The sequence below is a fragment of the Dromiciops gliroides genome, chromosome 5 (genome assembly GCF_019393635.1).
Source record: "Dromiciops gliroides isolate mDroGli1 chromosome 5, mDroGli1.pri, whole genome shotgun sequence".
Classification (NCBI taxonomy): Eukaryota; Metazoa; Chordata; class Mammalia; order Microbiotheria; family Microbiotheriidae; genus Dromiciops; species Dromiciops gliroides.
In genome coordinates, this window is record NC_057865.1 from 38,827,499 (window position 1) to 38,840,041 (window position 12,543).

Below are 12,543 nucleotides of genomic sequence, written 5' to 3' on the forward strand. Positions count from 1 at the left end.
CTAGATTCATCTATCTATTAAAAGGAGAGCGCATTTCTAGCTGCCTTCTCCACCAGCGTCCTCAGGAAAGAGAGCGAGTCAGAGCGCCAGCCTCCCCCTTCTTCCTCCCACAAGCCAACATCACTTCCTGACACCAAAGAAAAGACGCATGGTCTTGCCCTCAGAGACGTTCACCTCATGGCGGAGCTTTTCTACGGTAAATCTCCAGCAGGTGGAGTCATTCCAATCGTTACAAATGAAAATGGCTTCTACATCAAGATGGATATTTGAGAATGGGCTTGCATACATACCTAGAAACCATCAGGGGTATCCAGGTGCCAGAGAAGCCCACCTCAAATTAGTCTGAAAAGGTGAGGAATGAAATTTGTTTTCTGCAATTAAGACTCTGCTGTGCAAAAGTAGAATGGACTCCACCCAAAGAGGTAGGTGTGTGGTTAGCCTTTGTTAGAGGGATGTCCTGCTCAGGCACAGGTTACAGGAGCTGCCCTCTGCCAGGGCAGAGTTCTGATAGTAACCCATAGAGTGGGGTCTGTTTTTGTAAACTCCAGGTCTTTTTTAAATCGACGTCACTGTTTTTGCAATCAAAGGCTTGTGTGCCAGTTGGCAAGCTGACCAGCTCCAACATTTCTAGCACATGAAATGTCTCTTTATTGGGTGACATTTTCCAAACACCACTGAGCAGGCTCAGATAACCAAATGGATTTTCAGGCATATCTAACGCTGCTATGATGGGGTTCCCCCCCCCCCCGCTTCATCAAATTCCAGTTAAAGATTTAGTTTTAAGAAGTCAGCCAAACCCAATGGCTGATCTTGTCATGTGTCTAAGAACATACTGTACTTCTTGCCCAACAAAACAAGGATCAGACTGCTGGGAGGATTCTGATTTCTCCCTTTCAAAGTTTGCATGTTTAAAAAAATACAACCTGAACATGTCAAGTGGAATTTATTTTCAAGCATATTGAACAAAGCAGATATGACTGAAGAGGGCAACATTGCATGTCTTTTTCAAGGAATAAACACTGGTTGAACTGAACTGATTCAAAGTAAAACCAGCTGATGAATATGCTGCTGCATCTTAGCACTTTCAGACTCTGCATTTCCACAATCTGACATGACTCCTCCAGTGCTTACTCAAAGAAAGGTGGAATGACAGCAACCCCACCTCAGGTATGGTCTTCCTCGCTCACTCAGCCACAATACTGAACAGAACACAACAACTCTGAAAGCTGGGTTAAACATAAGATAACAACACTAATGATAAGACTTTTCACCTCCATCTTCAGTCAATTCTGTTTTCTAAAAATACTTTTTTATATAGAAAACTGTAGTATATTATTTATTTCCTTATTACAAATTATACAAATCAGTGCAGTTTCTATTTCCACACTTTCACAATGCCATCTCTGGAAGCAGTTACTATAAAGCCTTGTGTAGTCTGGAAAGTCGCAATATCTGTGATGATATCATGATGGCCAACAGGGAGAGACTCTGGGCCCCTCCGAGGTGTGTCGTCTGTAGGGCCGATCTTCTGTTTGTTCTGAATTTCCTAATTAGAATCCAAAAAGAGGGAGAGGACAGGTCAGATGAGTAGAAGGTAGCTCACTGCTAGGTTATGTGAGCATGCTTGCTCTGGGGAGGAGATGCTGCATTATTAGCACCATATTCAAGGTGGAGCCCATCCCAAGGAAAAGGAATTTTTGTAGTAAGGCAGAAAAAACGTTGTTGCATTATCGTTTCCCATTTAATCTATGTGGATAGCTTCTTTGTACACGGCTGTCTCCCCCATTGGATTGTGAGCACCTCAACAGCAGGGATCCCATTTTGGGGCTACTGACTGACATCCCCTCTCGTCTGGATTCTGTCAGTAAAGGTCAGTGTTTAAAACTGTAATCCCAGGGGTAGCTAGGTGGCGCAGTGGATCGAGCACTGGCCCTGGATTCAGGAGGACCCGAGTTCAAATCCAGCCTCAAACACTCGACTCTTACTAGTTGTATAACCCTAGGCAAGTCACAACCTTCATTGCCCTGCAAAAAAAACAAAAAAACCTGTAATCCCTTCAGGACCCTGTTTGATCCTAAAATGAAATAATAATTCAGAATCTCCTCAAGACTAGGCACTTGGAAAGAAAATACATATTATGTGTCCCCAAGGGGGAAAAATTACAGGATAGACACAGCTGGGATTCCAAATAAACAGGTCATACACACGGAAGAAGCTGTGGTATATGATTGTGGTGGAATGGTGTTGTGCTATAAGAAATGACAAACAGGATGATCCCAGAAAAACCTGGAAAAGACTCATAAACTGATGTATAGTGAAGTGAGCAGAGCTGGGAGGACATTGTGCGTAGTGACAGCAGTACTGTTCAATGAGCAACTGTGAATGACTTAACTACTCTCAGCAGTGCAATGATCCAAGACAATCCCAAGGAACTAATGAGGAAGCTTACTATGCACCCCTATAGAAAGAACTGATAAAAAGAACACTTGTGGGTTATATATATATAACCTGGTTGCTGTCTTGTGGAGGCGGGAGGAAAAGGAGGGAGAAAAATTTGGAACTCTAAATCTTGTGAAAATGAATGTTGAAAACTACCCTTACATGTAACTGGAAAAAAATAAAATAAATTTTCATTGCAAAAAAACCAAACAAACAAACAAAAAAAATAGGTTATACACAGACATTATAGCATCCACTCCTAAGGGCCCAAAACATGACAAAAACAACTATTAATCCCATACGATGTTTCTTATCATGCAAAACTGGTACTTGCTTAAATCAACAATTACTGACAGTAAATAGACTCTTTTCCCTGATTCAAACTGCCTCGAGAGGCCCAACATCCCACTATTGGTGTGGGTTACCCAGTGCTGTCTGAGGGTTAGCTTAGCTGATCTGCCTTCAGCCTTCATGTAAATGTTCCCCTAAACTGCACATGAGGTTACCCTAGATCACCCTTAATCCCTAGAACCTCGGGCTGACACCCATACCCACCCCGTCTAAAAGATTTAAGTATAGTTTTACAAAGCCAAGATGACTCTGACCCGAGGCTATTTTCTGTGGACCAGCCTAAGAATTTCAGAGTGGCAGAGACCTGGTCTACCTCCCTAGAGGTAATGCCAATGAGGACAGATCTACCCATCCTATACTGGTCTCGCAGTGGAGTGGCCTTGCACAGGTGAGAAAGCAAACAGGTTTCTGCCTTGTTCTAACTAGTCCCTTTCCGTAAACCCCAATGTCGTGTTTGCATTCTTTTTTCTCAAGTACTCCAAGGGGAGTCTAATTTAAAGTATCATGAAAAATAAGATATGATGTCCAATCCTATGCGGTTTGTGGAATCACTCTAACTACTCTAAAGTGACATGGCTTATATGATAATTATTTTCTATTATGACAATCTCTAACTGCCATTCAAAATAGGAGATCAGTGAATGAGTGAATTTCTAGCTAATGGATGATGGAAAAACTTTTACTTGGAGCATACAGATCAGGTTATTCTTTAAAAAAAAAAAAGCCTCATAGAAATTAATTGCTGGGGCAGCTAGGTGGCAGAGTGGATAAAGCACTGGCCCTGGATTCAGGAGGACCTGAGTTCAAATCCAGCCTCAGACACTTACTAGCTGTGTGATCCTGGGCACATCACTTAACCCTAATTGCCCTGAAAAACAAACAAACAAAAAAAAAAACAAAACAAAAAAAAAGAAATTAATTGCTGATACTTAAACTGCTATGGAAAAGGCCCATGAGGGAGGACACAGAAAGCCCTGGATAGAAAATCAAGAGGCTTTGGGCCCCAGGCCAGTGCTGCCACAAGCTGTGTGAGCCCCAGTGCCCACGCCTGTCTGAGGGCAGAAGGGGGCGGTACCAGATACCATCTAGACTCTGCAGTAGCTCTCACCTACTACCAATGATGCCAACTCACAGGAGCAGAAGTCAGGGGAAGCCCAAACCAAGCATGCGAAGGCCTGCCATACCTGGACAACCTCTGTGCCTTCAATGATTTTCCGATAATAAGACACGGATGGAGAACTGCTGCCTCCAGCAACAACATAGGACCTTTCTGGGTAAGCCAGATCCCAAAATCTGTGAGGAAAAACATGTAAATAGTGACTAACTTCTCAAGGCCCAAGGCAGGAACTGCTGTGGCTGGTTTAAGTTTCTCAGTAGAGAATTGCAACTTTTCTTCTTCTTAAGAGAACTGAGATTTCATGGCATTTCCTAGAAGCAATGACCTAAAATTAGTTTTAAAAAGATAAAAATAAATAAAAAATAAAACAAAATTAGTTATAAAACAAAGCACCAACAGCTTTCCTAGCAAAACATAAATAATCTGAAGCATAAATATAAAACTGGCATTCATAATTTTTAAAATACCAAGCTTTTGGTAGCCAAAGTTGCCAAGAGCTTCCCACCCACTCCCCCACTCTCCAAATTTTGTCATCTCTCCTATCAGATGGAGCTTGTACCTTATCTTCATGTCAGAGCCTGCTGTTAAAAGGATAGGGTTTCCATCTGCAGGACTGCAGTAGATCCCATGAACACTGTGTGAGGAAGGCTGGGAAGGAATAAAAATGGGCCCAGATTAGTGTCCATGTATCTTTTCTTTACAGAATTTCAGTGAAATCATCAGTTTACATAAGATATGTGGCTTTTGAAAATAATTCTGCTCTCTCTCAAGACTTGTTAATGATCACTCAATCCCTTCCTTTTAATAGACAATAGTTCCCTGGCTCCCTTTCCCTGCCCCCACAGGTTTCAAAAACTTGTTTTCCTTAGAGAATGCTAACTAGATGAATGGACAGCTGACTTCTCTGGCATTTTTTCCCATTTCATTCTCAGGGTGAGTTTTGAATAACACCACAATCAAAAGATATTCTGAATCTACTTGACAAAAATGTACAGGAAAGAAAATTTATTATTCTTTAAGGATATAATAACAGTACTTTTATTTCTACTAAGAAAACTAATAGGAACCTTTTTATTAGTTGAAAGAAAACCCGAATTAAAGAATTAAGTGAGACGATAGTGTTCCTGTGGAGAGAGACTACACACCCTCAATAATCTTAGACAAAAAGGGAAGGAAAGAAGCATGACCACGTGGTGTTTTGCCTTATAAAACTTTCAAATGAACAGTAGAGCTGTGGGCATGACATAGCTCTGATTCAGCAGAATGGCAGAACAGTGCTTAGAGGAGGACAAGACGCTGGTCCTTAAGACAGTAAAAAGTGAAGCCAAACCTGTAATTCGGAAAGTGGGGGTGCGCTGCTGGCCCAGAGAGTGAAGCGCCTGTCACCAGTTTCCATGTCCCACATGGACACTTCATTGTTGCCTTGAACAGCTAAGGGAGACATAAGGCCAACACAATTACTCTCCCAGCCTTCCCAACCTGGCCAGCTGGACCAGCCAGTGCTGCCCAAGCAGTCTCCTTCCCCAGAATCTCCAGAGAGCGCTGGCCTCCAGCAATGTTCTTAGAAGTAAAACTGAAGCTGACCTATGCACCAGCAGAGAGGGAGGGAGAATGTTGGCAGCTGCCTCTGGGGGCAGAGCAAACAGACATTAAAAGGAACCCAAATGGCTGAGACAGAAAATGGGGGGTTCCTGGGATCTAAAAGGAAGAAAAGAGAGGAAAACAAGGTGTAGGCTGGGTCCTTGTGGCTATGTCGCTGTAACACCCTGACCTTGCAGGCCATGAAAACAACAGCCTAATATTGCAGATGGTGGTACAGAGAGCGCGGGGCCTGCCGTCAGGAAGATCGGAGCCACTTACTAGCTGTGTGATCCTGCCTCACTTTCTACAGCTGTCAAATAGGGTTGATAACAGCCCCGACCTCCAAGGGTTGTCTGAGGATCAAATGAGAGAAGAATCGCCAAGTGCTGAAAGCACATAAGCACCGTATCCATGTCTGCTATTCTTACTGCTCTCTCTGAGGCCTCATTCAGAGTCTGAACCCATATGAATACAGCACTTTTCTAGCTGTCTCACTACTGACCTATCTTCTCTCTCCTTCTCCACCCCATGGCATCTTTGCGGTAGGTTGGGGCCATGATTTCTCTACCTTGGGCTACTCTGAATTCTCGTCCAGTCCTCTGAGATGATTAGAAATCCCACCTACCAATTCAACTCGAAAACTCAGTACAATGCTCCATAGAGACAGCACATTGTTCCAGGCTGTCAAGCAAATGAACAAACACTATATCTCTCTTCCCTTGGAGTTAATTTATGAAAACACCCCAAAATCCAAGATGAACTTAGATGCAGTCTATGTCAATGGGTCAGCCCTTTCTGGAGTCCCTAGCACCCACTCCAGCATCACTGGAAAATGAATGCCCTGGCTTCCTAAAATGGTAGACCTTTAGAAATGCACAGGAAACGCAAACATATAAATACCCTTTTCTATTTTTCCCTCTTTAGTTTCACTACAACCAAAACCACTTACTGCACTACTAAGCCTATCGACTACTCATCCCTTATATTTTCATCTATTTTTTTCTTCATCTTTAGTCAAAATGACCCAGGGAAGTTATTAAGAGTTACCATGCATGCCACTTGCCTCTTTGTTATTCTAAACCCATTCAGATTGGGATTAGCATTTGTCTCAAGAGCCCACAGCTGGACAGCATTGACAATAAGCTTTTTATGAAAACAAACCCCAAAGAACTGGTGTCATGGCTACAATATTCTTGTCTATGAGAATATCTCTGAGACATGTTGAATTCTTTCAGAGTAGCCTTGGACTCAAAAGCATGGCAACCACTACCGCAGGAACTTCTGTCTGATTAATGTCAGTATTTGGGGCTGGGGGTGGTCAGAGAACGATTCTCCTAACAGTGCAAGGCATGTAGGAAGTAAAAAGAGGAGTCAACCCTTGAAGAGCTAAGGTTTTTACTACACTAACATCTCTCCATGAATGACCACATTTTTTGTTCACTCAAGCAACTAGTTCCAAGTTCACTTGACCACACTCATCTAGACGAAGAGATTCTGCTAATGCTTTGGTAAAATCCAAGTCACCAATCTATTAGTCTAGTAACACTGCTAAAAAGGGAAATGACACTAGTGTGGTATATGACCTGTTCTTGATATAGCTGTGCAAATCTTAGAGATTACTGCTCCTATTCTAAATGGTGAAACACTATCCCTTTAATAATCTATTTCTGGGGGCAGCTAGGTGGCGCAGTGGATAAAGCACCGGCCCTGGATTCAGGAGGACCTGAGTTCAAATCTGGCCTCAGACACTTGACACTTACTAGCTGTGTGACCCTGGGGAAGTCACTTAACCCCCATTGCCCTGAAAAAAAAAAAAATCTATTTCTGACTTTGGCCGGCAACTGAACTTAATTTCACAGGTTTTTAGTTTCAAAATTCTATCCTCTTCACTTAACTGAAAGTCAGCAGATCCCTGAGTGTGGGAATGTACTAAATTAAAGGAGTTTCCTCCCCATTTTTAGCTCATTTTTCAGCATTTACCAGGAGAGAAAGAATGATAACTTAGTGAAAAAGGCCTTATGGAATGCTATTCCTGGGGCAACCTCTATGTCACTTAACAAGCAGAAGTAGAATCTTTTGTTAACTCACATCTATGCCAAAAGCAAGGAAGCAGAAGCAAGCATCTGATCCATGTATAAGATAGAAAAGGAAAAAAAAAATCACAACCTGAAGTGTGACACATGAGGTCAGTTCTAAGGCAGTCTCTCCGTTTCAAAGACCTGGAAAACGAGCCTGCATCTCACCTGCAATCACCCACGACTGGTACAGAGGGTGCATTAAGAGGCGTCTGATTCGGGCCCTCGAAGGATGACAGTGACTGGAAATTGGCAACTGGAACCTCATATCCCAACAAGCCATAGTCCCATTGCTTGTACCTTTCAGCGTGGGGGAAAAGCACAAGGGTTAGAGCCTAATGGCCGCAGCACAGCCAGGCCACATGGTTTTCAACCGTGAAGAGCTCTGGCTTTCAATGGCCTATATCAGAAAGGCTTCTTAGCTACTGCCCTTGGACCGCCCCGCCCTGGCCTCTCCACTGTCTGAAGGCCCCTGTAGTGCACACATGACAACAGTTACATGGGAATTACAAAATGAAGGAAGGGGAATTTTATTCATCGATCAGTGACTATTGGTCATGGCCTGCTGAAGATCAGTGGGCCTTACCCCTGCCATCTACTCTCAGTCAGCTGGATTATGGGTTACTCACAGTTAATCCGGGCCTCTCTCTTACATACCAGAAGGGAAGTGGAAACTACTCAACAGAAACAATGTGCTTTTGCGTCTGGGCTAGAGCCCAGGGCAGCCAGGCACTGCACTAGGGACTCAAGTCAGTGTGTGGGGGCGGGTCTGTCTGATGCCGCTCTGTGCAGCACTGGTCCGTGCCTAACACCTAGTGAACAAACTCTTGAAGTCATTCACGGGAACACAATTTCCAGTGGCTAGGGAAAGAAGAAAAACGATGCTGAAGGAAGGAAGGCTTAGTTCTTTCTTCTGTTTCCACCAGCAAGAGGTGGAAGGAGATGTGTGAGGGCCACATACATATTTTTACATGATGTCTCTCCTTTGAGACAAAGCATCAACATCATTATTATGGTGGTCAAACTCCTGCGTGATCCACACAACAAGAAAAGGGAAACACACACACATAAGAACAACATAATCTAAACTTCCATTTCTGACATCCCAGATGAATAAACAACAACCTGTCCAGAAAGCTGTAAAGGAAAAGCAATATGGGGAAGTTAATTATGAGACTTCACAAAAACAAGTCAGGAAATCCCAAAGCACAACTGAAGCACAGCGAGTCACATACTTTTGAAGAAGAGTGAAAAGAACAAGAAGCAAAGATACTGTGGTAGAGTCTCAATGAGATTTTTCAAAGCCCAAGGGGGGTGGGAGCAGGGGTAGGAAGGAGGCGCTAGAAACAAGGAAAGTGCCACACGAGATCATGATCCGTCGAGGAAATGGAGGCCACTAAAATGCAGGCTGAAAATGCCAGCCAAAATAATCACCATGGTGATCATAAAGGAAACATGTTCACCAAAGAATGAGGCGGCACAGGATGTGTACAATAGATTCATGCTTTGGAACACTAAGATTTCACTTTTCCAAATCTGTTTTTAATGAAAAGACAAAATTGAGAGTGATTGTGAACACAACAGCTATACAGAAGAAGAAAAAAACAACTTCCAAGATTAAACATTTTGGAAAAATGCCCTCCTACAAAATGGCAAATGCAGCTGGCACAAGGCTGGGGAACGGCTGGAAATTCGAGAAGTGCAATCAGGGCCTAGAGCACAGACCACGTCGTGCTCCCAAGCTCAAGCACCTTGACCCCATCACTCGGTCCTTCTGGTCCTTTGTTTTCCGCTCCACAGAAGAAGGACAACCTCAGCAGGGGTGCATCATCTGCAGGCTGGACACCTTCACCAGGATGTTCCTTCTCCTCGAGACCCACCCCTTCCTCCAAAGCCCCTTATTTCTACTGATGGCACAAGCTAGGAGCTCGGGGTCACACTCAATTCTTCCCTCCCCTTTATCCCCATGTCAAATCAGTTGCAGCGTTATCAATTCTACTTCCCTAGAGCCTACCCTAATTCAGGCCCTTATCACCCCTCAAACAGAGCCCCAGAACAGCTTTCTGTTGTATTTTCTTACTTCCATTCCATCATCTTCTTAAGCCTGAGGTCTGTCCCCTTCTCAAGAACCCTCCGTGGCTCCCTATTCCATCCAGAATAAGATAGAAGCTCCTCAGGCAGGTACTTTGAGTCCTCCCTACCTTTGCAGACTCAGTTTCTATTACTCCTCTTCCTAGCACTGGCCTCCTCCTGCCCTGGGAACTTGGTACTCCACCCTCGGACCACCCCCCCTCCCCCAAGGCTGCCTCTGCACAAGATGTCACCCATGCCTGACAAACACTCCCTCAGCTCCTCCACCTCTCAGAATCCGACTTCTCTTCCTTCAAGGCTCACTTCAGATGCCGTCTCTCACACAGAAGTCTTCCTCAATCTCCCCAGTTGCTCGGATCTCCTGAGGACACCGTACACTTTCACAGCTGTATTTGTGTGCTCACTCCCCAGCACACAAATACAGGGGCCAAGAGGCCAAACACTGTTTAATTCCTGATTTTTTATCCCCTGTACTGAACACAGTGCTAACCCTCCTTGTCGCTGCCCCGCCTGTCTAATCTCAGTGCAAGGTGAGTCTGTTGGTTCCTTCCCATTCACTTCATCAAGATGGGAAAAGGACCAGATCTCAAACCAAAACCAAGAAATCTGAAAGACACACTGAACTTGGAGAAGTGATGCTCGCAGTCCTCAGTATTAATGCCATCGATAATCTGCACTGGTTTCACGCTTTCATCAATGTGGATAGACTTCCAAATTCTGACATCCTGTACAATGCCTGTCCCTTTGCTACTGTAAATCCTCCACGAAGGGTCTCCCTACTACCCCAAGACCTTCCTCTAAGTACGAAGGGTCATCATTAATGTTAATAACTACCATCTTTTTACACGATGCCTTAAAACTTAAGGTCCTAAGACCTCTGGGATAGGTAGTACAAGTGTTATTATCCCCATTTCACAGGTGACATAACTGAGGCTCAGAGAGGGGATCACAGCCAGCAGAGAATCCACGGCAAAGGTGGGCCCAAACCCCAGCCCTCTAATTCCAAATATGGTCATCTTTCCACTTTGAGATGCTCCCTCCCATGAACAACATTATTTGGGGAATCTACCTGACTAAATGTTACTTACTAGCTGTGTGACCCTGGGCAAGTCACTTAACCCCAATTGCCTCACCAAAAAAGAAGAAGAAGAAGTGCTGTAAAAATAATCTAATTTAAATCTAACAAGAGTCTTCTGGTAACTAGCTAATGGCTGATTTTCAAAGATGTAGAATACAACGGACCCCAACTACTGCTTCTCTTTCTACACACTGCCTAATTTCTGACCTTTTCTCTATTTATTAGTAATTCCATTAGTTAAAAGGCTAAAGAGAGAAACTAATTTGTTAATAACATGACTTTCTAAAGAACTAATAAAAAGATCTAGCAAGCAAAGCAAGGTTGAAAGTAATGGATTAAATTAAATTTTGAGATTAATTCTGAGTATTTAATTATTCATGTAACTGCCTACTTCTATTACTAGAGACAAGTAAATCCAAGAGGGGGAGGGGGCTGCAACGAATAAATATTGTTTTACTTTAGTAGTGCAAAGCAATTATAAGAGCAGGATGAAATTCAGCTTACCGATACACAGCCAGCACTGGTGGATGTCCACAGCAAATGAGGTAATGAGACCTGACTTCAAATCGTGCTTCAGGGTCCACGCGTTACTCGAAGAGCGGAGGTCCCAACCGACCAAGGAGCCATTCACCGTGGCGTAGGCCAGAACTAACTGGGCCCCGGAGTTGAAGTGATGCATATCCACAACGCACCCATCCCCCTTCTGGTCTAAAAACCTAGGAACACAAAATAAGAGGGGGAGCCTTCCTGCTCTGGGTCAGAAGAGGACAGCGACGCCGTCCGACATCGAGCCTGCTGGCCAAATCTCCTGTGTTTAACTCTGGGGCCTGAGAACAGCCAGCTGCTTCTCTCACTGTTTCCTCTGCACGCTGCTCTGAGATCTTTCCCAAAGGCTGGCGTATCCATCTCAAACAGAAAACCTCTGCAACCACCATCAAGAACCATAATTCTGTGAAACACCCTTTACTTTCCTACCATCCTCTTTGGCATCACACCAAGAGCTAATGAAGAACCATTGCTTTGACTTCACCAAGGGAGGGATCTCCGAGTCCCTGCTCCCCACGCCTGGAAAGGGTCCCCCTCAGGTCCCAGGCTGCTGAAATGTGAGCAGGGCTCCAGGTGCCGTTGCTTTACCCCCAGATCATTCCCTTCTTAACACCTCTTGTATCATTTGATTTCGGGCTGTCTTTACTCCATTACTAAAATGTGACTGTCTCGTTCCATCTTCTGTGTCCGCAGGGCCTCAGACAGGGCCCTGAACCTCAGCAGTTCTGCTCCACCCAATATCCCTCATCAGACATCTGAACTAATTGTGTTCAGCTGGGAGAGGTGGGAGAGTTGGGAGGTGAGGTCACATTTTAGGAAGGAAATGAACAGATCAGAGCATGTCCAAAGGAGAAGGAGGATGGTGGGGAAATGGGAGATCACACCAAGCAGCTCTGGCTAAAACAAGTGGGGACAGTTAGCTGGGGGAAAAAGGCTGAAGAGAACCTGACGGCCAGTTCAAGAGTGAAAAGGGCTGACAGTACAAGAGGGAGGAGACTTAATGGAGCCCACATCAGCCCAGGGGGTAGAAGGGTCGTGCATGAAAGTCATAAAGAAAAGATTTCAGTTCAATTGAAGGGAAAACTTGCCCACAATTAGATCTGTCTCCAGGGGAAGGGGTTCCGTCAGAATAGGGCTAGCAAGGCCATATCTCCTGTCCCTGGCGAATGTGGAAAGGCTATCCCTGAGCAGCTACAGTTTGTACAAAATGACCTAGAAGAGCTTTCTGACTTGTAGGACTCTTGTGATGCCCACACTTGGTCAAA

The 12,543-nt window shown here is 44.3% G+C and overlaps 1 protein-coding gene across 1 annotated transcript in view; it reads right to left on the reverse strand.

The window, feature by feature from the left end:
- Positions 1-926: 926 nt before the first annotated feature.
- PIK3R4 (phosphoinositide-3-kinase regulatory subunit 4) overlaps positions 927-12,543 on the reverse strand; it is a 52,394-nt gene continuing 40,777 nt past the window's right edge. The window contains exons 16-21 of the mRNA XM_043966154.1: positions 11,237-11,448; positions 7,732-7,863; positions 5,238-5,338; positions 4,467-4,555; positions 3,975-4,083; positions 927-1,546 (exon numbers count right to left, since the gene is read on the reverse strand). Of these exons, the coding sequence (XP_043822089.1) occupies positions 1,376-1,546; positions 3,975-4,083; positions 4,467-4,555; positions 5,238-5,338; positions 7,732-7,863; positions 11,237-11,448 (814 nt within the window). The 3' untranslated portion in view covers positions 927-1,375. The remainder of the gene's footprint in view (positions 1,547-3,974; positions 4,084-4,466; positions 4,556-5,237; positions 5,339-7,731; positions 7,864-11,236; positions 11,449-12,543) is intronic.